Raw genomic sequence first — 25,876 nt, 5'->3', positions numbered from 1 at the left:
ATGGGTGATAGGTGATTGGCAGGTGATTGACAGGTGATCGGTGGGTTATTACAGGGAAGGACAGATGTAATTAATGCACTGGCGAATTGATAAGGGGGGGGGGGGTCAGAGGGCAATCTGAGCGTGTGGGCGGGTGATTGGGTGCCCGCAAGGGGCAGATTAGGGTCTGATCTGATAGGTAACAGTGACAGGTGGTGATAGGGGGTGATTGATGGGTAATTAGTGGGTGTTTAGAGAAGATAACAGATGTAAACAATACATTTGGGAGGTAATCTGACAGCGGGTTTGCGGGCGATCTAATGGTGTGGGTGGGTGATCAGATTGCCCGCAAGGGGCAGGTTAGGGGCTGATTGATGGGTGGCAGTGACAGGGGGTGACAGGGGGTGATTGATGGGTGATAGGTGATTGGCAGGTAATTGACAGGTGATCAGTGGGTTATTACAGGGAAGAACAGATGTAATTAATGCACTGGTGAATTGATAAGGGGGGGTCAGAGGGCAATCTGAGCGTGTGGGCGGGTGATTGGGTGCCCGCAAGGGGCAGATTAGGGTCTGATCTGATAGGTAAAAGTGACAGGTGGTGATAGGGGGTGATTGATGGGTAATTAGTGGGTGTTTAGAGGAGAGAATAGATGTAAACAATGGATTTGGGAGGTGATCTGATGTCGGATCTGCGGGCGATCTATTGGTGTGGGTGGGTGATCAGATTGCCCGCAAGGGGCAGGTTAGGGGCTGATTGATGGGTGGCAGTGACAGGGGGTGATTGATGGGTGATTGACAGGTGATCAGGGGGGATAGATGCATACAGTACATGGGGGGGGGGGGTCTGGGGAGAATCTGAGGGGTGGGGGTGATCAGGAGGGAGCAGGGGGCAGGGGGGGGGGATAAAAAAAAAATAGCGTTGACAGATAGTGACAGGGAGTGATTGATGGGTGATTAGGGGGGTGATTGGGTGCAAACAGGGGTCTGGGGGGTGGGCAGGGGGAGGGGTCTGATGGGTGCTGTGGGCGATCTGGGGCGGGGGGGGGGGGGGGGGGGGAATCAGTGTGCTTGGTGCAGACTAGGGTGGCTGCAGCCTGCCCTGGTGGTCCCTCGGACACTGGGACCACCAGGGCAGGAGGCAGCCTGTATAATACACTTTGTAAACATTACAAAGTGTATTATACACTTTGTATGCGGCGATCGTGGACTTAACATCCCGCCGGCGCTTCCGTATGGCCGGCAGGATGTTGCGGCGGGTGAGCGGCGCCAGGCGGAGGATCGTGTCACGGATGACGCGATCGCTCCGCCCATGCCCCTACAAGGACCGCCGCCATTTGTCTATACGGCGGTCCTTGCAGGGTGCACTTCCCGGCCGCCAATTGTATATACGGCGGTCGGGAAGTGGTTAAACAGTGTAGCTGCCGCTTAAATGAGGGGACCAGGAGAGGAGAGGTAAGGCACTACACGACCCAGAGCCTTCCATCTCCTTCAAGTATCTGGCTGATCGGGCTTAAGTATCCTTCCTGACGGCTAACTTTAAATCCCTCCTTCCTGATACCTAACCTTGAAGCCCACCCTTACTGCAGCCAAACTTTAAAGAGAACCCGAGATGGGTTCTAACAATGCTATCAGCACACAGAGGCTGAGTCTGCTTATACTGCCCAGTCTATGTTGCTATCTCGATCCCCCCCTAAGTTCCCCCTGCGCTCTGCTACACCCCCATAAATCATCAGCCGAGCTGTCGACACACAGCGTGTCACAGCCGGCTGTTTACATCTGCAGCTGTCAGTCTCGGCGCTCCCCCGCCTCCTCCATAGCTCCGGTCTCCGCCCTCATCCCTTCCCTCCAATCAGCTGGGAGGAAAAAAAACGCCCATTTACTTACCTGGGGCTTCTTCCAGCCTCCTGAAGTCTTCCTGGTCCCTCGCCGTCATCCCGCAATTTCCTCCGGTGTACCCCACCAACGCACTCCTGTGGCCAGGAGCACTCTGCGCTTGCGCAGTAAGCAAAAATTTCCACTGCACATGGCTGGGGCTGCAGATTCGCATAGGAGTCAGCCGGATTATGGAGTGGGACAACATGGCTGAGTGCTGAGTCATGGTGAGGGAGCAGGACTTCAGGGGGCGGAAAGAAGTCCCTGGTAAGTAAATGGGAAATTTATTTTTTCACTTTAAAGGCTACAACAAGAACACAACACAACAGAACAGAAAAGTCATCTTGCACATTATGCGGGCACTGTGGCACATACAGTCAATGAAAAGTATGCTTCACTGTTAATGTTATGCAGGATCACACTGCATGCAGTGCACAGGGATGCTGCACGCCGTTAGATCGCACCAGACTGGCTGAGAGCAAAGCATACATTTTACATTGCAAAGCGATGTTACGCATTACTATGCGCCACTTGTGTCGCACTGCAAAAGTGAATTCAACATAGCTCATGTTTCAACGTGATATGTGTACACATACATATGTAACTTTTGGAGTAAATAAAAATAATTTGCAAAAAATAAAACACTGACATGATAATACATGCACCATGGTACAAGTGCAGACTGTTGTCGTACTTACACACGTTCCCCCCAGCTTGTTGCTCTCCACCACGGCTGCCCTGGCCCCCAGCTCTGCTGCCCGGCGGGCACTGGCCAGTCCTCCCGAACCTCCACCGATCACCAGGTAATCGTAAGAGCAATTCGGCCTCTTCCTGGGGTGACTGGTCACCGCACCAGAGTCCGGCACATCAGCATTCCCAGCAGTGGAGACTGGATGGGACATTGTGAGATTGGCACAGCTCTGCCCTCCTGCCAGCAGCAAGCAGCGGTGTGTCCTGCCTGCTGTCCCCGGATAGCTGTACCCACACGGGCTGCACAGGGGAGATCGCACTGGCAGCACTCTTGCTGGGAACTTGTTTAGGCTGTGAAATGATCCACTGATGCTACACAGGAACCTGGCCTGGCAAACAATTGTTATGCGTGGTCCCGTATGTAGTGGCTGGAACAGGCGGCTGAAGTGACAGCACAAAGCGGGGCTGCTTTCCAAGCTCTGCAGGTAGAACAGAGCTGATGTGCGGAGGCCTCGGCTTCTCACTGCACTTGCCATAACGCGGAAGTCCATTCACACATGTACTGGGTGTTATCAGGGGGAGGAGGAGGAGGTACATTCCCTGCTACTGCTGCTTAGTCACACTGAGTTGCACATACAGCTGTTTGCTAGAAATGAATGAGCACAAATATTATCACAAGTTCAAGGTTTAAAGTTGACCTAAACTTTAGATTAAACAGCACAGCATCATATATAGGGGAAATAAAAATATAATGTACCGAGTTTGAATGCGTAATGAAAAGGTTAACATTTCTCTCTCTCAAATTGTTTTACTAAGCCCCGCCCCTCCAGTCCCCTCTCACAATGTACATACTTCTGTAGCCACACAGCATTCTGGGAACAATTTCACTCCTGCTGCTGACACTGATTCACAGCTTTGGACACACAGAAATGAAGCCTTTAGTCCCTGCAAAGAATTGTTCGTGCAGTCCAGGGCTGATAATGCCTCCGTCTCTGCAACTGATAAGCCACACAAAATTGTTAGGCAGGAGACACACTTGGCTGTTTTTTTTTATGAACAGAAAAACGGATTATATTATATCACAGTATTTACGGTAAGCGTTTTTGTTTTTTTAAGCGCTGGTGATTTTTAAAATCGCCTTAAAAGCACTTGAGCAATGTTGCTCTATGTGAGGGCCTTTTTCCACTAGTCTGCGATTTGCTTCTGATCGCAAATCGCAAGGTACATTAAACTAATGGAAACTGCAGCAGCAATTTCCATTAGGGCCCTTTTCCACTAGCAGTCGCTAGCGTTCACGCTGAACACTAGCGATTGCTGAATCGCAAAAGGTAAAAAATTACCGGCGTTTTCCCAATGTTTGCGATCGCGATTTTGCTATGCTATGCACTGCATAGCAAAATCGGGGCAATAATCGCTCCGCCGCGCGATCGCAATCAGGTCAAAAACGAATTGCGGTAGTGGAAATGACCTACCGCGATTCGTATGTTAAAAGCAAACTGTAGCGATTTGAAAAATCACTAGCGGTTTGCGATTCAGCCATCGCAAACGCCGTAGTGGAAAAGGGCCCTTAGTGCGATCCGATTGCGATGCGATTTTGGTCACTTTAAAAAAAATGAAGGTACTTTTCCGTTAGCCGGGCGCATCCACTAGGTGGTGATAAAACTCCACCAGAATTACATCTTTCCCTACTATCCATTGCGGCCTGGAGGGGTAATAGTAATTTATGCCACCTAGCGATTTGAAAAATCACTAGCGGTTTGCGATTCAGCCATCGCAAACGCCGTAGTGGAAAAGGGCCCTTAGTGCGATCCGATTGCGATGCGATTTTGGTCACTTTAAAAAAAATGAAGGTACTTTTCCGTTAGCCGGGCGCATCCACTAGGTGGTGATAAAACTCCACCAGAATTACATCTTTCCCTACTATCCATTGCGGCCTGGAGGGGGAATAGTAATTTATGCCACCTAGCGATTTGAAAAATCACTAGCGGTTTGCGATTCAGCCATCGCAAACGCCGTAGTGGAAAAGGGCCCTTAGTGCGATCCGATTGCGATGCGATTTTGGTCAAAGCGCAATCGTCGTCCTGCCGCGTTTTGTATGCGATTGAGCTGGACTATAATGAGTATAGTAGCTCAATCGCAATCGCATGGTGGAAATTGAATCGCGATCGCATTTCATAGTGGAAAAGAGCCCTGTGTTCTCACATGAGCGATGAGTTTTCTTTCCTAGCGCAAACGCGGGGCCTGCACCATTTCCTGAGCGTTTGCGCTTCAATGCAAGGCATAGGGAAATCGCAAAGTGCTTGAAAAAGTGCTTTGAAAAGCAGTTTGGAGATCACTTTAAAAAAAATGAAGGTACTTTTCCGTTAGCCGGGCGCATCCACTAGGTGGTGATAAAACTCCACCAGAATTACATCTTTCCCTACTATCCATTGCGGCCTGGAGGGGGAATAGTAATTTATGCCACCTAGTGGATGCGCCGGCCAAGGGAAAAGTACCAAAATAAATTAAAAATTACATTGTAATTATTCAGTTCCAGGTCAAAGAGTCCACTTCCTGATTGTCGTCAGGAAGTAAAGAAAAAAAATCGACAAACAAAAGCACTTAGAAAAACGCTTAAAGCGTAAATCACTCTTAAAGTGCAGGGAAAAACACTTACAAAAGCGCTCAGCGATTGTGCTGGCGATTTATAATGTGAACAAGGCCTTAGGGCTCATTCACACTACAGCGTTTTGCCAGCGATTTCTGCAAAACGCTCAAGCGCAAGCACTTTTTAAAGCACTAGTGCAAGGATACCCTATGGGCCTGTTCTCACTTGGGCGATTTGCATTAATCGCCGGCGATTAACGCAAATCCCAAACGCAAATGTGTAGCCTGCACCATTTTCAGGCGATTTCCCGGCGATCGCATTTCATTGCTATAAAAGCGCTAAACGCGATCGCAGAAAAATCGCTGCAGTTTCCAGTGATTTTTCTACATTAAATCGCAGAAAAATCACTCCCGCAATTTGCACTTTAAAGTGTGAATGGGCCCTTAAACTGACAACTCATGCTAAAGGGACCCTGAGCATTGTCCTAAATTGAAAATCTGGACTCATCTGGGGCTTCCTCCAGGCTCCAGCCCCCTGTAGTCTGGGAGGTCCCCCGTCATCCACCTTCTCCCTTCCGAGGTCCCGCTGGCGGCTCGGGTAATCCGGCAACTGCAGCTGAAGCCGCATCCCGGTCACCGTAATAGTCCTAGTCTCTAAAGACTGAACCCGCGTGCATGTGCGGGACTTTTATGGCGACCGGCGTGATGACGTGCAGGGGCGCGCATGTGCGACTTTAGCCAAAGTCGCCGGATTACGGGAACCGCCAGCGGGACCTCGGAAGGGAGGAAGTGGATGCCAGGGGACCTCACTGGCTACGGGGGGCTGGAGGAAGCCCCAGGTAAGTCCAGGTTTTCAATTTAGGACACTGCTCAGGGTCTCTTTAATCAACGAGCTGGTTCACACTAAGGGCCCTTTTACACTTGCAATCGCGTTTGCGCTTGCAAAAGCTTCTTTTTACACTTGCTGCGATTGCGAAGTGAGCCATCCGTAGTCAAATGTGATCGCGCACCAACTACCTTGTAACCTGACAATTTTGCGGAAAATCGAAATGTGCTAATGGAAAAGTGCACCATGATTTACATGTAAATCACGGTGCACTAACGATCGGCAGAACTCTTGCAATCCATTTTTTAAGCAGATCGTAGCTAGTGAAAAAGGGCCATTAATGCGTTCTTTGTGTGCAGAAAAAAAGACATCCTGCAGATTAATTCTGCACATGCACATGCTCAGCTTTTATGAGGTAATGAATGCTAATATGGATATTGGGAATGCTGTAGATGTGATATACTTGGACTTTGCAAAGGCCTTCGACACTGTTCCCCACAGAAGTCTGGTGCAAAAGTTGAGGATGCAAGGACTGGGGAAGAGTTTGTGTGCATGGATAGGGAACTGGCTAATGGACAGAAAACAAAGAGTTGTGGTCAATGGATCGTACTCAAAATGGGAGACTGTTAGCAGTGGGGTCCCTCAGGGGTCTGTACTAGGTCCAGTGCTCTTCAATTTATTTATTAATGACCTAGTAGATGCAGTAGTGAGCAATGTTGCTATTTTTGCAGATGATACAAAATTGTGCAGAATCATCAACTCTCAGGAAGATAGTGTCATATTGCAACAGGATCTGGATAGGATGGCTATATGGGCACATACATGGCAGATGAAGTTCAATGTTGACAAATGTAAAGTCATGCATTTTGGTCGTACCAATGGTCTAGCACCATACAAAATAAATGGGAATACAGTTGGGGACATCAAACTTGGAGAAGGACTTAGGAGTACTCATCGACAACAAGTTAAATAATCGTACTCAATGCCAAGCCGCTGCAGCTAAAGCGAACAAAATTTTGGGATGCATTAAAAGGGAAATTAAAACTCGAGATGCTAGCATAATATTGCCCCTGTTTAACTCTCTAGTAAGGCCACATCTGGAATATGGAATTCAGGTCTGGGCACCACATTACAAAAAAGATATTGCAGTTTTAGAGCAGGTGCAGAGACGAGCTACAAAATTGATACGTGGGATGGAAGGTCTCGCTTACCAAGAAAGGTTAGATAAACTGGGTTTATTTAGTCTAGAGAAAAGACGCCTTAGAGGAGATCTAATTAACATGTATAAATACATCAGAGGGCAAATAGCTTGGCGGATGAGCTTTTTGTCCCTAGGCCTTCTCAAAGGACTAGAGGACATGAGCTGCGCATGGAGGAAAAACATTTTAGCCATTTATTTAGGAAAGGGTTCTTTACAGTAAGAGTGATTAAGATGTGGCATGCATTGCCACAGGAAGTCGTTATGGCAAACTCTATACCTGCATTTAAAGGGGGCTTAGATGCTTTCCTTGCGTTGAAAGACATCCATGGCTACAATTACTAGTTTATGCCTAATGATGTTGATCCAGGGATTTTATCTGATTGCCATCTGGAGTCAGGAAGGAATTTTTCCCTTTTGGGGCTAATTGGACCATGCCTTGTGGGGTTTTTTTCGCCTTCCTCTGGATCAACAGGGGTATGTGGGGGACGGGCTGGAGTTGTACTTTGTACTGGTTGAACTCGATGGACGTATGTCTTTTTTCAATCAAAATAACTATGTAACTATGTAACATTTTGTCAGTTTTCTCTATCAATCACATTAGCTGCTGCAAAAAAAAGTGCAAGTTTTTCTACATACAAACATACATGGTGTGCAAAAACAAGGTTATCATTTTGCATTTATGTAGCACATCTTCTGCAGCACTTTACAGAGTACATAGTTTTGTCACTCACTGCACTCAGAGGAGCTCCCAGTCTAACCCCCCTCATAGTCATAAGCTGGGTGCACACAAGGCTGTGTGTGAAAGGTCGAATTTTCTGTCAAATAGCTAATAGTAGCAGGGGAAAGTAGAAAGACTATAATTTTTGTGTTCTTATTTATAATTTGTTATAATGGACATCAATTCATTTTCAATTATCTAATGTTTAGTTTAGGTCCGCTTTAAGATTGTTTTGATTTGGCAAAGTCATGACACACTAAGGGCCTGAGTCCACTAACGCACTTGTGCGCAATTGTGTCCGCTTTTTAGCAACACTTCAATGTTACAGATGCTGAAAAGCGGACACAACTGTGCACAACTGCGTTAGTGGGCTCAGACCCTCACAAGAAGAAAATATACACAGCTTATATTGTTTGAGATTTCTTTTAAATGTAAAGATATATACGAATGTGAATTGTTCACTGGTTATTTTAGTGGAATACCTGTGGTCACCCTTTGTAGATTTCACACGTGGGACTGAACCCAAACCTGTGGCCACCACTGTGAAATAAATTCTTGCTGGTAGTAGACCGCACATTTTTGGTTTTCTGAAATGATCACTATTAGGCCTGGAACACACTAGAGCTGCGTTTCTCAAACCTGACTCCCAAACGTGCATGTTTTGCGGGCAGCATCATCTATGCACAAATGAGATAATTAGTGTCTCAGCTAGGTGGATTCCATGTAGCTGAGACACTAATTACCAGTGGCGTAGCTAAGGAGATGTGGGCCCCGATGCAAGTTTTACAATGGGGTCCCCCAAGCATTCTATAAATAACAATTGATACGGCGCACCAAAACCTGCCAATGGCAACTACAGTGTCAGGTTGGTGGTGGTGGTGTAATTGTGTGGGGGATGTTTTCTTGACACACTTTAGGCCCCTTAGTGCCAATTGGGCATCGTTTAAATGCCATGGGCTACCTGAGCATTGTTTCTGACCATGTCCATGCCTTCATGACCACCCTGTACCCATCCTCTGATGGCTACTTCCAGCAGGATAATGCACCATGTCACAAAGCTCGAATCATTTCAAATTGATTTCTTAAACATGACAATGAGTTCACTGTACTAAAATGGCCCCCACAGTCACCAGATCTCAACCCAATAGAGCATTTTTGGGATGTGATGGAACGGGAGCTTCGTGCCCTAGATGTGCATCCCGCAAATCTCCATCAACTGCAAGATGCTATCCTATCAATATGGGCCAACATTTCTAAAGAATGCTTTCAGCACCTTGTTGAATCAATGCCACGTAGAATTAAGGCAGTTCTGAAGGCGAAAGATGGTCTAACACCGTATTAGTATGGTGTTCCTAATAATCCTTTAGGTGAGTGTAAACTCATACTTAACAGAAATGTGACATTTTTAAGTCATTCATACATGAATAATTCATAAATTTATTTTGACTGCATTTTTCCCCACACTTGAATGGGTGTCATAAATGCAGCTCAGCAAATACTCGAGTCACATCTGTAATTTGTGATCTACTTCCTTCTTACCTTATGCACTCTATTTCCCAATTTATCATGGTTCATTTTCTGCATGGATCTTAACGGAGATACGAATCTCTCCTGTCAGTGTGTTGAAAGCTATATCCTGGCAGGAATAAACCAAGATTAATAGGGTATAGATTTCAACTAGCCCAGTCCAGAAGTGGTTTTTAAGTGATGCAACAAGTCTTCCGGTGACAAGTTTTCCAAAAACTCAGGAGAAAAGTGAATTGATTACTGCCCATAATGTTTTGGCTTAACATATTAATTGTACATATACTCAATCTTTTGGAGTCAATAAAAAAACTTTAATTTGTAAATAATAATACATTTCAAAGCTTGTCACTGAGCATGGTGCATGTGCAGACTGCTGTCATACTTACACACGTTCCCCCCAGCTTGTTGCTCTCCACCACGGCTGTTCTGGCCCCCAGTTCTGCTGCCTGGCGGGCACTGGCCAATCCTCCCGAACCACCACCAATCACCAGGTAATCGTAAGAGCAATTCGGCCTCTTCCTGGGGTGACTGGTCACCGCACCAGAGTCCGGCACATCAGCATTCCCAGCAGTGGAGACTGGATGGGACATTGTGAGATTGACACAGCTCTGCCTCTGCCCTCCTGCCAGCAGTGGTGTGTCCTGTTTGTTGTCCCCGGACTGGCAGCACTTTTGCTGAGAACTTGTTTAGGAAGGGAAATGATCCACTAATGCTACAAATAAACCTGGCCTGGCAAACAATTGTTATGTGCGGCCCACAGCGGGTAGTGCCCGTTTGTAGTGGCTGGAACAGGCGGCTGAAGTGACAGGACAAAGTGGGGCTGCTTTCTAAGCTCTGGAGGTAGAACAGAGCTGATATGTGGAAGCTTATGCTTCATACTGCCCTTGCCAAAATGCAGTGACTGGGTGTTATTAGGGGGAGGAGGTACATTGGTACTGCTGCTTAGTCACACTGAGTTGCACATACAGCTTTGTTTGCTAGAAATGAATGAATAGTAGAATTGGCAGAAGTTCAAAGTTTAAGATCGTTTGAGTCACGATGACATACTAAAAAGGAAGATTAGATATATTGTTCTAGTTTGTTTTAATTGTGAACATAAATACACATGGGAAATATTCACTGGTTAATTTTGGTGGAGTATTATTATTGTCAGTATTTATAAAACGCCAACATCTTCCACAGAGCTGTACAAAATATAAAGTCTTGGCACTTAACTGTCCCTCACATTCTAATCTCTACCATTTTCATGTGTCAATTTTATTCTAGGGCCAATTTTTAGGCGAAAGCCAATTAACATATCTTTGTTTTTGGGATACCTGTGGTCCCCCTTTGTGGATTTTACATGTGGGAATGAACCCAAACCCGTGGCCACCAATGTGAAATAAATGCTTGTTGGTAGAAAACCCAACATTTGCAGTGTTTTTAAAGGTACACTAGGGCTGGTTCACATTTAGAGCACAAAAAGCAACTCGCTATTGCGAGTCAAGAAATTTTAAGTTTTCGTGATTCCCGTTCAAAATGCTGCATGCAGAACGTTTGATTTATGCAAATGAAAAATCACTGCAGTGACAATGATACCATAGTGATACATTAGTCAAGGTGCTTTGCTTATTACCTGTGATTAGCAAAGTGATCAAAAGCACCCCAGTGTGAACAAGCTCTATGGCAAGAATTTTAAAATTTTTCACAATAGTGGTCTTCCATTTATGCTGTAATGCTGATGCGTGCCTCGCCCGCGTGCCGCCCCCCGGTAACCCGGAGATCAATGAACGGGAATATGGTACGGGAATAAGTCCCCAGCAAAAAAAACCGATGGCCTCTTATCAGGACGCAGTCTTTCTGAAAGAAAAAAAAAAAAGTTTCCCATCCTGGAAGCGAAAAGGGCCAAAAAAAAAAAAAATCTCAATGGGGCCATCTTGTGGCCAAATAGTAAAACTACATCTACATACATTTTATAATACAATAAACACACATTATTACATTTAAAATTAACTTTATTTCCCACACCAAAAATTACCCAAATAACATTTTTAATGGAAAAAAAAAATGTACAATGAAAAAAAACATAAAATAGTTATCTAAGGGTCTGAACTTTTTAAATATGCATGTGAAGAGGGTATCTTACAAAGATTTTTTAAATAATAAGCTTGTAAATAGTGATGGACACAAAACTGAAAAAAATGCACATTTTTTCCATATAAAATATTGGCGCCATACATTGTGATAGGGACAAAATGTAAATGGTGTAATAACCAAGACAAATGGGCAAATAATATACATAGGTTTTAATTATGGTAACATGTATTATTATAAAGCTATAATGGCCCAAAACTGAGAAATAATGAATTTTTTCCTTAATATTCCTGTTAAAATGCATTTAGAAAAAAATAATTCTTAGTAAAATGTACCACCCAAAGAAAGCCTAATTGGTGGCGGAATAAACAAGATATAGATCAATTCATTGTAATAATTAGTGATAAAGTTATTAGCGAATGAATGGGAGGTGAAAATTGCTTAGTCGCATAAGGTGAAAAATGCCCGCGGGCTGAAATGGTTAATGCACACATAAGATAATGGTTGTTCAAACCAATTGATTACCAAACCATCAACACATGGCCGGATTCTAACCCATAATAATTCTACATACACCAGGAATGATTCTTCTGTGAATGACTGTTGTACAGACTCAGTGTTTGACAGCCTGGGATAAGAGGGGAGGAGGAAGACAATTAGAGGAGGAACCATGCTGCAGAAATTACTACAGAAAAACAATACAATAGTTAAAGCTACCCGGAAGTGACCTAAATCAAAACACTTACATACTCACCTAAATGCGTTGTGGTGTAGTGTAACAGCCACTCTGTAACGCAGCTTACCGCGCTGCAGTGCACCACCTATGCAATGTTCACGGCAGGTGCGTTGCAGTATAACTGGTTGCGGTATGGTAACGCACCTCATGCAGTGCATTACGGGTAAACGTGCATTAACAGCAGAGGTAAAGTATACTTTTCATCGACTGCATGTTTCATCGTACCCAACGCAACGCGCTTGGTGGCACTTGGCCAGGACCTGATATTTTCGTTTACTATACCCGAAGTTTTACTATTCCAGAGTTTATTATACCTGGTGCTACTCACATATACTTATAATGGCATGTGGCCTGGAAGCGGACATTTAGGTTACTATGTACGAAGATTTACTTAATCCGAGTTTACTATAATGAGACTATACAACAAAACACTGTAGAGAATATTTGTGGAGTGGGAGCAGTATTTGCCTTACATGTTTGCATAAAAAGAGGTTTCCTAGGAGTCCAGGGAGTTCTTACCTTTTGAACTCCTGTAAACTATTTAAAGGACCTTTGGCAGATAAGGGTGACTGAAGTCTCCTCTGTGTTTTATAACATCCTAAAGGTGGCCATACACTGGTCGATTTGCCATCAGATTCGACCAACAGATAGATCCCTCTCTGATCGAATCTGATCAGAGAGGGATCGTATGGCCACCTTTACAGCAAACAGATTGTGAACCTATTTCAGCCTGAAACCGTTCACAATCTGTTGTGGTGGTGCTGCTGCTGCTGCCCCCGCCCGCCCGCATACATTACCTGCTCCGCCGGCGCGACTCCAGTCCCCCGGTCACCGCTGCTCTGTCTGCGCTCTGGTCTCCAGGTCCGGCATGCCTCACTTCTTCTAGCCCGGCAGGAAGTTTAAACAGTAGAGGGCGCTCTACTGTTTAAACTTCCTGCCGGGCTAGAAGAAGTGAGGCATGCCGGACCTGGAGACCAGAGCGCAGACAGAGCAGCGGTGACCGGGAGACTGCAGTCGCGCCGGCGGAGCAGGCAATGTATGCGGGCTCTATTGCGTCGGTCGTCGGGCACTCGAACGCCGCTAGCGATGCGCTCTTTACCCGCGGGCGATCGACGGTTATTTTCCGCACGGCACGATCGACGGGATCGGACGAAATGGATCGAAATTCGGCGTGTAGCGTGAACGATTGGCAGCAGATTCGATCCCAGTGATCGAATCTGCTGTCGAAACGGGCGCAAATCGGGCCAGTGTATGGCCTGCTTAAGGTTCAAAGAAAAAAATAAAACTACTAGTTTAACCCCCCTGGCGGTATAAAAAATTCCGCCAGGAGGCAGCGCAGCAGTTTTTTTTTTTTCTTATATCATGTAGCGAGCCCAGGGCTCGCTACATGATAGCCGCTGCTCATCGGCATCCCCCCGCCCGCTTCGATCAGGAAATCCCGTTCAAAGAACAGGATTTCCTGGAGGGCTTCCCCCGTCGCCATGGCGACGGGGCGGGATGACGTCACCGACGTCATTGGGAGTTCCGATCCAGCCCTCAGCGCTGCCTGGCACTGATTGGCCAGGCAGCGCACGGGATCTGGGGGGGGCGCAGCGGATAGTGGCGATCGAGCGCGGGGCGGCGGCGATCGGTGGTTACCGCCAAGGAGGTTAAAGTGGATCTGAGATGAAAAACTAACTTTAGCAACTTGTTTATATATCTTATCTAAAGTTAAAGGATAACCGAACTGACATGTGACAAGATGAGATAGACATGTGTATGTACAGTGACTAGCACACAAATAGCTATGCTGTGTGCCTTTTTTTCTTTCTCTGCCTAAAAGAGTTAAACATCAGGTATGCAAGTGGCTGACTCAGACAGTTAGTGACTACAGTGTGACCCTCACTGATAAGAAATTCTAACTATAAGACACTTGCTTAGCAGAAATTGGCTTCTGTGGGCAAGAAAGAGGTAACAAAGGGGAATTTCTTATCAGTGAGGGTCACACTGTAGTCACTACATGTCTGAGTCAGGACTGAGACAGCCACTTATATACCTGATATTTAACTCTTTCAGGCGAGAAGGAAAAAAAGGAACACAGCATAGTTATTTGTGTGCTAGGCACTCTACAAACACAGGTCTATCTCATCATGTCACTGTGGGTATCCTTTAAGATGGTTTGCACAGCAAATCTAGCTGTAATAGTATATGATTATTTCTTCTTGTGATACAATGAGAGCAATAATGAAATTAGGGGTACGGGATATCAACCCTAATAGGCTCGTCTCACCCATAAATAATCATAACATCAAAAAAAGGAGAAGATATGGGGAGCTCCCCATATCTTCTCATTTTTTTGATGATACAATGAGAGCTTCCATATTCTGCTTGCCATCATTACACAGGCAAGCTGCTCTGCATCTCCACCCTCCTTCCTCAGCCTGTGAAAACTCCACTCCTTTCTCCTCCTCTCTCCTCCCCTCTCCACCCCCTTGCCTCTGAAACCTCAGCAGCTCCCAGCTGGTAACGCCTCCTCTTCCCCAGACTGAGCTCCCATGAGCACTTGCTACATGGGACTCAGAATGCCTAGGCAGTGGAGGAGCTGTGGGCGAGGCTAGTTTAGTTTATTGGGTATTAAAACAAAGAAAAAAAAAGTATTCAGCTTAAGGAATGCCCTACAAACTATATGTAAAGGGCATAATTATGCAATGAGTAAAAGTTTATCTCAGATCCACTTTAAGCAGCGAGTACAGTTTGTTGTGGGTGGGTAAGCAATATGCTCAGGGCTAGCGCATCCATAGAGGCAAAGGGGGCAATTGCCACAGAGCCCCACAGCTTCTAGGGGCCCCCAGTGGGGTCTCCACCCCACGCCCTCCAGCTATGGTGAGACATGGGTACGGGACTAATTCGCACTACCTGTTGCCAGGGTTAATACACAGCTAAAGTCTAAAGCATAGAGTGTGGTGCTGCCTCCTGTAACCTGTCTGGATTACGTAAGACTCTGCTGTGTGTACACTCTGAATTTTTGGGGGAAAGGAGAAGGGAAATAATGGGGATCCCAGCAATGCTTTAAGGGGCATAAGATGGACACTTGTTGATATTGTGTACTGGGTGAGTTAAGATGGAGCCTGGCAGCCAGCTTTAAGGGCTCTGGGGGTAGATTTGCTGTGTGTGTGTGGGAAGGGGGTGTCAGTTGGGCCTCCCCCAGGGCCCCATAGTAGCTAGAACCAGCCCTGAATATGCTACTCTTAATGGGAGCCTGATTTTAAAAAAAAAAAGTTTCACTTACCTTGGGCTTTTGCCAGCCCCCTGCAGCTGCCCTGTTCTGCAGTCCTTCATTGCACTCTTCTCGCTTAGCTGCTGTGCACCTCTGAAACCTGCATGTGCGGCCCAGACTAAAGCATAACTCTCACTGATAAGGAATTACAGCCATAAAACCCTTGCTTGGCAGAGAATTGCTTCTGAGTGCAGGCAATATACAAAAAGGTCAATAGTTCATACATTTTAGCTCTGGGACGCTTGAAAGACTGTGTCTTTGAGCAGTGGTGATAAAACATAAAATCTCCTTTTTAAGTTTTTAAACAAAGTAAAACTGTGGAATATGAGGATAGATACAATTGTTAATCTCATCAGTTTATAGTTTATGTTCATCTCAGGTTCACCTTAAAGGACTTACGAGGCCAAGAATTGAGAAAAAAAAAAAAAAAGTTTGCTTCCTGCGGCAGCTTGTAAGGCACGGAGGACGCCGTCCGCGCCCTTAGTGACGTTCCGCCGGGTCCCCGCCGCTCAATAGCCCCCCGAACGGTCCCCGACCGCTGGCCCGGGTCGGGCTCTCCAGCCTGTACAAAGATGGCAGCCGGAGCTGGCCGCGGCTGCGCAGTCCGCATAGCCGCGAGTGCGGCTGCGCAGCTCTAAGGCCAACCCCCCGATCCACGTAACAGGCCGTTTCCTGTACCGTGGATCGGGGGGTTGGCCTTAGAGCTGCGCAGCCGCACTCGCTGGTATGCGGACTGTGCAGCCGCGGCCAGCTCCGGCCGCCATCTTTGTACAGGCTGGAGAGCCCGACCCGGGCCGCGCGGTCGGGGACCATTCGGGGGGTTATTGAGCGGCGGGGACCCGGCGGAACGGCACGGACAGCGTCCTCCGTGCCTTACAAGCTGACGCAGGTAGCTAACTTTTTTTTTTTCTCAATTCTTGGCCTCGTAAGTCCTTTAAGTGAGCCCAGGGGATGCCTGTCTTCAGTTCGATATCTACCACCTCATCTAAGCATGTGTAACCACCTTCACTCTTAATAGAATAATTGTTAGCTTTTATCCTGGATGTGTAAGCCAAGAACACAGTGTTATCCTCGAACGGCACACCTTACTTGCGTCAGATTTTTGTGCATGGTCTTGTCTGTATGGCTGCAAAAGACTTGTAGATTCCAAAAAGTAGGCGTGACCAGCACTGAATGGTTCAGACAGAAGATTTCCTGCCACAGTGTGAGTAATAAAAGCCAGGCCATCCAATAGATGAATCAGGATGTAACTATAGCTCTCATGTATAAATGGCTCTTGCTGCACACAGTAAATATAGGCATACTCCAGATCAAGGCCGTGTCTACATTGCAGCTAGGTCTTCCATCACTTGACAAAGAATGTTGTATTAGTTCAAATTGGCGACTGTCCATTGAGAGCAGACTTAGCTGCAATGTAGACACGGCCTTGATCCGGAGTATGCCTATATCTACTGTGTGCAGCAAGAGCCATTTATACATGAGAGTTATAGTTACATCCTGATTCATCTATTGGATGGCCTGGCTGGCTGTTATTACTCACCCTGTGGAAGGAAATAAATCTTCTGTCTGAACCATTCAGTGCTGGCCACGCCTACTTCTAAGCCAAAAACACAGTATTGAGCTACTGCAGATTTTAAAACAATCAGTAGCTGAAGACCCGGCGTTGCCCAAGTATGTATTTGGTTGTTGTTGGGTCTGTTGGGTCCAGCCACTTTTTCTAACCTTGACACAAGGTCAGTCAATGAGCAAGTTTGTGAGCTTTGGGGTCTTTGGCATCAATAATGTGAGAATGGAAGCAGTTTAAACTTTTCCCAATTTATTTATTCAAACAAATCTGATTGGCTATTTGTGACTCCACCCCTCTTCTGAATTTGAATCCCAAGTACCCAATGACCGATTGTAGCAGGTTTGAGGCCTCTGCCATTAACTGTGAAGCAGTAATTGAAATATTCTCCTTGAAAATCAATAGGTACATTTTGATTGGCTGTTGTAGGCTCCACCCACTTTTGATGACAACTCCCAGTCACCAACTGTGCCATGTTTGAGAACCCTGCCATTAACAGTGTAACACTGGCTGCAGTTTAAAATTTCCCATGTAAAAATGCTGTTTGTGGCTCCACCCCCCTTTTCTGAATTTGTCTCCCAGTCACCGAATGATTAGCGATGGGCTCACGGGGAATCACGAGTGCTTACTTGTGATTCAAATTAGCCTTATTTACTGCAGCTGAGCGGCTGGATTACAAGGGGTTACTTACCCATGATTCCGCTGTCTGCCTCGCATTCCAAACAGCTTGCACGCGTCCTATTGGTCACGTTGCAAGCCTCACGACGCGCACTTCCTCCTTCCGGCTTGAAGGAGGAAGTGTGCCGTGGTGAGGCTTGCAACGCGATTAATAGGATGTGTGCAAGCTGTTTGGAACGCAGGGCAGACAGCGGAATCATGGGTAAGTAACCTCTTGCAATCCAGCCGCTCAGCTGCGGCAATTAAGGCTCATTTGAATCACAAGTAAGCACTTGTGATTACTCATGAGCCTATCGCTGCAAATGACCGTCTGTAGCAGGTATGGTCTGCATTTCCACACTGGGCTGGTGGAGCGCAGGAGGGAGTCGGGGACAGATAGTAGCACAAGGGAACAGAAAAAGGCACAGGGGGACACAGAAGGAGGCACAGTGGGACGGAGGTAGCACAAGGGGACAGAAGGAGGTGCAGGGGGACAGAAGGAGGCGCAAAAGGGGACAGAAGGAGGCACAGGTAGCTCAAGGGGACAGAAGGAGGCACAAGGGCACAGAAGGAGGCAAAGAGGAAGTCACAGTGGGGCAAAGTTGGCACAGATGGACTGAAGGAGACAGAAGGAGGCACAAGGGGGGGGGGGGGGGCAGAAAGAAGCACGGGGGGGGGGGGGGCAGAGAGATGCACAGAGGGGCAGCCAAAAGGAGGAATGGGGGACATAAGGATGGGAGGAGGGGGGTGGCACAGAGGGACACAGTGAAGGCTGCCTGCAACTTACTATAATCATACCTTGTGATGTCTGCTCTCCAGGGACAGACGCTCTGCTCTTCAGTACACCAAACTTTCTACTGCTGCGCATGCACGCAGCAGACATCAGTGATCAAACACCTGCATGATGTGCGGCTTTGTTAGGGGGTGGGGCTTCAAACAAGGGGGTTTAATCCAGGGGCATGACGCCCCCCAGGACCAATAGCACTCCAGACAATGGCCTGAAATGCCTTTGGTTAAAAATAGCCCTGTCTGTGGGACTCTCATAGTAGAGGGTGGCACCGAATTACTGAAATGAAATAGTAAATAGAACTAGCTATCATCCACCCTCCTACTAGTTTCCTACTTCACAAAATTTTAAGCATTTTGAAGGCGAAACCTCCTTTGTGCATTTCACCATTGGCGAGGCAGTTACACATTGCCAGGGTCAAATATACCTCTTTACACCAAGGGCACTTGGTTTCAGCAAGTATTTCATTTGTTAGTTTTTACTTTAAAAAAATAAATAAAATAAAAATCATGATTTATGGGAGGTTTACCTTTCGAATAATTTAAACTTACATTGACTGTTTATGCTCCCACCAGTTTCACTGTACTCCCGCTATAATTTTTTTTTTTTTTTGTGTATTAACGTGCAGGACAAAAATATGTTTATAATAATTTATAAGCTCAAATAAGGTTCACTGTTTGTGAAGATAGGAAAATTAAACATGTGGTTATCTTTACTCTAGTATAAACAACACATACTGCATAATGTTTCACAAGAAGCACATTTTAATGTTTTCGAGTATCACAACAATATAATATACAGATTAGTAAAACAAAAGTATCACTGCAAAGGTTCATCATTTTTCATATTTGACATGTTCTCTATTATCTCAAACACACTTTAAGTGCCAAAGAGAAAAGCTTCTGCAGTAAGCCGTGTCTTTGGTTTCACATTTTTACAAAGTGCTACCTGAGCTCATGTAGGATTCAACTAATTTCTGAGTTTTGGAAAGGTACGCTTGACTTTAAAAGCAGCATCCTACCTCGTGTACATGTATTATGGTTGCCTGTGTTTTTTTGGCTGGGGATATTGCCAAAGTTACTTTGTTGGAAATGTTTTCTTATTCCCTCTCTGTACTCTATTTTAACACTAACCTTCCCATCTTTTAACATCGAAAACAAACCTCCCACTCTGACCCTAATCTTCCCCTCTTGACTCCTAACACTAACCTACCCACTTTCCACCCCAACACAAACCTTTCATTTCCCCAATACACCTAATTAGTTTGAGCACCGGTACTAATTAAGACCATACAGGGCCCCAGGAAGACCAATTAATTTGTACCCCCTTCTTTTTCCCCATGCTCCGTTTATTGGTTGAAAAGGTGTTAAGGCAAGTTGGAATATCTCAGTCCAACAAGCATAGGAGACAACAATTCAATACTAACGGAGAGGAAGTTTAACTTTTATCTGTAGGTCACATTACAGACAATTAATTGTGGTGTCCCTTGATACAAGAATTTAGCAGCTGGGGTTACCAAAATATCAGTTTGATATGCCCCCGATACATAAATTGAGAAGCCACGGTCCACTAGATATTAGAATTAAGTAGTCATGTGCTTCCAATTTAAATAGTCACATGCTTCAAGATAATCAGAATCATTTTATTTCGCCAAGTACAACGGGGGGCTGTACCCGGAATTATTTTTGGCTCATACAGGGTCGGTGATGGTACAAACACATACATGCGATCCAGTGCAGTTTCTAGGCTAAAATGCACCCAGGGCGAGGGTGTATAAATTGCCCCCCCCCCCAGCAAGGTATGGGCGCCCGCAGTATAAGTTAGCCAGGTCTAGTTGCACTCAGTATAGGTCCCCCCAGTATAGGTAGCCAAGAATAGGTAATCCAGTATAGGTAGCCAGCTATAGGCCCCCAGTATAGGTAGCCAGGCATAGGTGAGCCAGTATAGTTGCCCCCGGTATAGGTTAGCCAGGTAGGTGCCTCCAGTATAGGCAGCCAGTATAGTTGCCCCCAATATAGGTTAGATAGGCAGGTGCCCCACTACAGGTTAGCTAGGTGGGTGCCTCTAATATAGGTAGCCAAAATAGTTGCCCCAGCATAGGTTAGATAGGTAGATGCCCCCAGTATAGTTTAGTTAGGTAGGTGCCCCAGTATAGGATAGTTAAGTAGGCTAGGCCCCCAGTATAGGTAGCCAAGAATAGGTAATCCAGTATAGGTAGCCAGCTATAGGCCTCCAGTATAGGTAGCCAGGCATAGGTGAGCCAGTATAGTTGCCCCCGGTATAAGTTAGCCAGGTAGGTGCCTCCAGTATAGGTAGCCAGTATAGTTGCCCCCAATATAGGTTAGATAGGTAGGTGCCCCACTACAGGTTAGCTAGGTGGGTGCCTCTAATATAGGTAGCCAGAATAGTTGCCCCCAGCATAGGTTAGATAGGTAGATGCCCCCAGTATAGCAGTGTTCTCCCCAGGCTCTTTTAGCCGGGTGCTCCACCCGGCTAGTTTTGGTGACCACCCGGCTGTCATCGGCTCTCCTCTTCCTATGCTGTAAGCAAAGTTGCTCACAGGAGCACCGGCCCTGCATTCTCATTTCGCCCCACCCAGCTACTTTTTCATGCCACCCGGCTTTTATTTCTTGTTACCCGGCTGGAAGAAATTTCTGGGGAGAACACTGTATAGGATAGTTAGGTAGGTGCCTGCAATATAGGTAGCCAGTATAGTTGCCACCTGTGTAGGCTAGCTAGGTAGGTAGGTGCCCCCAATACAGGTTAGATAAGTAAGTGCCCCCAGTATAGGTTTGATAGGTAGGTGCCCCCCATTATAGGTTAGATAGGTAGGTGCCCCCAGTATAGGTTAGATGGGTAGGTGCCCCACAGTATAGGTTAGATGGGTAGGTGCCCCACAGTATAGGTTAGATTAGGTAGGTTCCCCCCGTATAGGTTAGATAGGTAGCTGCCCCCAGTATAGGTTAGATTAGGTAGGTGCCCCCCACTATAGGTTAGATAGGTAGCTGCCCCCCACTATAGGTTAGATTAGGTAGGTGCCCCCCAGTATAGGTTAGATTAGGTAGGTGCCCCCAGTATAGGCTAGATTAGGTAGGTGCCCCCCAGTATAGGCTAGATAGGTAGGTGCCCCCCAGTATAGGTTAGATTAGGTAGGTGCCCCCCAGTATAGGTTAAATTAGGTAGCTGCCCCCCAGTATAGGTTAGGTAGGTCCACCCCCCATAATGGAGGGGGGAGCCGGAGCTGCGGGGAGGGCAGCCCGACCTCTCCCTCTCCCTGGGCCGCCCTCCGTGTTCCCCCCTCAGACGCAGAGTAATTACGCAGCAGGAAGCTCTGTGCATAACTACTCACCTTCCTGCGTTCCACTAGCCGCTGATCTCCTCTCGTCATAGACGCTGATACACACGCTGCTTCCGGCTAAACAGGAAGCAGCATGTGTATCAGCGTCTATGATGAGAGGAGATCAGTGGCGAGTGGAACGCAGGAAGGTGAGTAGTTATGCACAGAGCTTTCTGCTGCGTAATTACTCTGCATCTGAGGGGGGAGCACAGAGGGCGGCCAGGGGAGAGGGAGGGAGAGGTCGGGCTGCCCTCATCGCGGCTCCCCCCTCCTTTACAGCACCCCCCCTCACAACAGCGCCTAGGGCGGCGGCACGGGCCGCACGGCCCTAAAAACGGGCCTGATGCGATCGTACAACACATACAGTCAGGTACAGTATAGTACAAAGTAGGCATATACTATATATGCATTCAGCACATAACTATAGTGAAGGACGCGTGGGGAAGTCTGGAGTGCTATGTGAGGGGAGCAGCCACATCAACCGGTGGCGCTCGCTCTGCTCTGCAGCAGTGCCAGATGCCCCGCAGTGTGTTGGAAAAGAGTGGATAGAGAAAGAGAGAGAGAGAAAGAAGGGATAGCTAAAGAAAGAATGAGGCAGAAAGAGGGAGAACCAAACAAGAGGAGAGAGACAGAGGCAAAGAGTCCTTTTGGGCCTGCAGCTTGAAGCACCCCTGGGTACAGTCTGACAAACAGTCTGAAACCATGTGCTTAAAGCCCTGGCTTGCTGCCCATCTGAGTTGGTCAGGACCAGACTCCATTTGATGGTGGTTGCAGGCAGAGGGGACCCGGTGCTCCTGGTGGTGTGGTGGAGGATAACTGGGATGGTGGGGTGGAGGATAAAGTAGTCCCATGCCTCCAGATAAAAGAATCATGTAGTCACATACCGCCAATAAAGATATTCAGTAGTCATAAGCATCCAGATAAAATAATTTAAGTAGTCGTCACACCTCCAGATAAAATCATCAAGTAGCCAGGTGCCTCACGATAAACAAAATGAAATAGCCAAGTGCATCAAGATAAAATAATTAAACAGCCAAGCGCGCCCTCTATACAAAAATTAAGTAGCCATGTTCCCCAGATAACATAATTAAACTGATCTAAGGTCTGAGTGATGGATACTCGGGGTAGGCATGGCGGCTCAGTGCAAAGGTCAGGCATGGCACCCATGATGCTGTGGCGCCTATGGCAAGAGCCATACCTGCACCCCTCTAGATACGCCTCTGAATCTGCATCACACTAAATAATCATTTTAACTAAAACACATTACAATTTTACGACTAAAATCTTAATAGTTTGGTTCATATATTATCTTTCTAAATAATAAATGGATTTAAAAATCATAAATACCACTAAACCCAATAAAAGTAGCCTTGGATTACTCTTTTTTTTCGTGCCTCCCTGCTTATCTGGCCTGATCTATAGAAATAATCTAAAAACAAACATTTTTATCTGAAATATTCTAAACAATCTCACATGGATCAGACATAAAAATAAAAAAATATAAAATAAAAGTGTATAATAAATTGAACATAAGTAAAACTATTTCTAGTCATGGCCTAAAACAGCCTTTCTCAACCTTTCTACCCTGGAGGAACCCTGCAAATAACTTTTGGATCTCGAGGAACCCCTGCACTTATTTTGCAGGAGGCATGGTCTTTAAAAGTATGTGTAGCTGTTTATTTCACTACCCCTATTACACTGCCACTCATTATACTGTCTCCTGAGCCCCCAATTTAGTGCTTCTTGTTACAGTACCACCTATTATTGTGTGCTGTATTATACTTCCCCCATGATAGGGGAAAATGCCAAGGAACCCCTGCAGAGTGCTCAAGGAACCCTGGGGTTCCAGGGAACCCTAGTTGAGAAAGCCTGGCCTAAAACAAATCTATTTTTGAGCATAAGTGCAGAGACGCGGTTGCTATGAAAAAGCTTTCATAAATTATTGGGGTGACTTTAAAGGTACGCAAACAAATTATAAGAGCCTAATCAGCCAAAGCTTGAAGTGAACTGAGTAAAAACGACTGTATCAATATCTGACAGTTAAAAGGACCCTGAGCAGTAAAAAAAAAAAAAAAATGAAACTGGTACTTACCTGGGGCATCCTCCAGCCCACCATAGGCTGCGACGTCCCCCCGGCGTCCTCCTGGCTCCTCTCCAGGTCCCGCTGGCAGCTCCGTTACCGGCGGCTTTCAAGCTGAAGTTCGGTCGGTTCTTCCTGAATGGAGATGCTCCACATCATCAAGCCGGCTGGCACGATGACGCATAGCGGCCGGCATGATGGCATGGAGCAACCCGAAAGTCGCCAGTAATGGAGCCACCAGCCGGACCAGGAGGACGCCAGGGGACCTTGCGGCCTACAGTGGGCTGGAGAAAACCCCAGGTAAGTACCAGTTTCATTTTTTTTTTTTTACTGCTCAGAGTCCCTTTAAAGAATCCTGCTGCATTAAAGTATTGTCCAAGTTACATCAGGTCATTGCAATTCCCATTCAAACGACTCACATATAACTTTAAAAGAGCACTGAGAAAAACTTCTGCCCCTGAAAGAATAAGCTCAGTCCATACTGGCATGAGGAAAAAAAGTCACATCAATGTTACTGCATGTGGAAATTACTATGCTGCCCAGGGCTGGATTTACCATAAGAAATGGTAGGCATGTGCCAACAGGCGCCTGATGATGAAAAGGCTGCCCACTCCCCTCCTCGAGTGCCTCCCTCCCGTCTTGACTTTACAGTCCCGAAGTGTAAGTAGCCAGGTATGTCTTCCCCTCTCCCCCTCAGGTAGCCAGGTATGCATTTCCCCTCCCCCTCCAGTGTAAGTAGCCAAGTATGCCTCCCCCCCCCCCTCCAGTGTACATAGCCAGGTATGCATTCCCCCTCCAGTGTAGAGAAGTAGAGAAGTGCAGCAGCATAATGGTAACTACCCTCTCCAAGCTCCATCACCGAAGCTTCAACCTCTGACTTCCATCCTACGTCAGCCGCTGTGCACCTCCATCTCCAGCAGGGCGTCTCACACACATGACGCGTCAGCACATTATCGGCGAGTCACATGATAGCCTTTTAAGTTGAATTACTGAAATAAATGGACTTTTGCATGATATTCTAATTTTTCAAGTTTCATCTTTAGAAAGCTTGTATAATCCAAATCCCCAGACATAAAACTGACATGTTGCTCTTATCCCCGTATTTCACGGTACTAAATTACAATGAAGGGCTGAAATGGCCCAGGCTGAACTACAGATTAACTCTCCAATTAAATATACAAACATTAAGACTAATTTCACACTGCAGCATTGCATTGCATTATGATATACAAACTACACAAACCCCACCAAAAAACACATTTGCGGTCGCACGTAAAGAAGCAACTGACCAATATCCATCTTCATTAGCATACATTGGGTGAGTCAACATGTGCAATTTTAGCATCACACTGTACTTTGTGTTGCAACAATGAAACCAGTTGCACTGAATTGCAACTGATGAGGTGTGAACTGGTCATAGACTTTGAATAGCACCACTTTACAGTGCACAAAACAATGTCAGCTAGAATGCAATGAATTGTGACAGTGAGAAAGTACCCCAACATATTTTTAATCTTAACTCAAAGGAGCTGGGCAACAATTTTCTTCAGCCTCTAATTTTGCAATGAGCAGGATCTTCATCTTCTTTTAGTTCCTCCAAAGCCTACAAAGAAACAGATTATTACAGAGGTTGTGCAAAAGAATATTATTATTTAACTGATCATTATAGTCAAAAACAGCCCAAAAATATAGTCATCTGGATTCCCAATTATTATGACTTGACTGTTAGGGCACGATTCCACTAGAGCGTGTGCGAGACGCGAGACGGCTCTTCCGGGTCTGCGGGGAATGCAGGCGAATCCCATCAGCCGTGCTATGCATGACTATGGGATCTGCAGCCTCCCACGCTGATTCGGATGGAAAAGCCGGCCAAATCGCTAACGGTAGCGATTCGGCCGGCGTTACCATTGCACCCTATGGCAGAGTTTCCCTGCACTATTCGCCTGCGGGGAAACTCTGCGGATTCACTGCAGTTTCTGCTTAAG

The 25,876-nt window shown here is 46.3% G+C and overlaps 2 protein-coding genes across 3 annotated transcripts in view; both read right to left on the bottom strand.

The window, feature by feature from the left end:
- GSR (glutathione-disulfide reductase) overlaps positions 1-3,475 on the bottom strand; it is a 41,135-nt gene extending 37,660 nt beyond the window's left edge. The window contains exons 1-2 of one of the 2 annotated variants that reach the window (XM_068233589.1): positions 3,396-3,475; positions 2,552-3,189 (exon numbers count right to left, since the gene is read on the bottom strand). In XM_068233589.1, coding sequence (XP_068089690.1) covers positions 2,552-3,094 — 543 coding nt within the window. In that variant the 5' untranslated portion in view covers positions 3,095-3,189; positions 3,396-3,475. Of the gene's footprint in view, positions 1-2,551; positions 3,357-3,395 lie in introns of those variants that run through there. The other variant, XM_068233588.1, reaches the window with a different exon arrangement.
- Positions 3,476-25,381: 21,906 nt separating this feature from the next.
- SARAF (store-operated calcium entry associated regulatory factor) overlaps positions 25,382-25,876 on the bottom strand; it is a 45,083-nt gene continuing 44,588 nt past the window's right edge. Inside the window, exon 6 of the mRNA XM_068271134.1 lies at positions 25,382-25,494. Within this exon, the coding sequence (XP_068127235.1) occupies positions 25,469-25,494 (26 nt within the window). The 3' untranslated portion in view covers positions 25,382-25,468. The remainder of the gene's footprint in view (positions 25,495-25,876) is intronic.

The sequence above is a fragment of the Hyperolius riggenbachi genome, chromosome 1 (genome assembly GCF_040937935.1).
Source record: "Hyperolius riggenbachi isolate aHypRig1 chromosome 1, aHypRig1.pri, whole genome shotgun sequence".
Lineage (NCBI taxonomy): Eukaryota > Metazoa > Chordata > Amphibia > Anura > Hyperoliidae > Hyperolius > Hyperolius riggenbachi.
The sequence above is the reverse complement of the archived record's forward strand: the minus strand, read 5'-3'. Positions and strand labels throughout refer to the sequence as shown.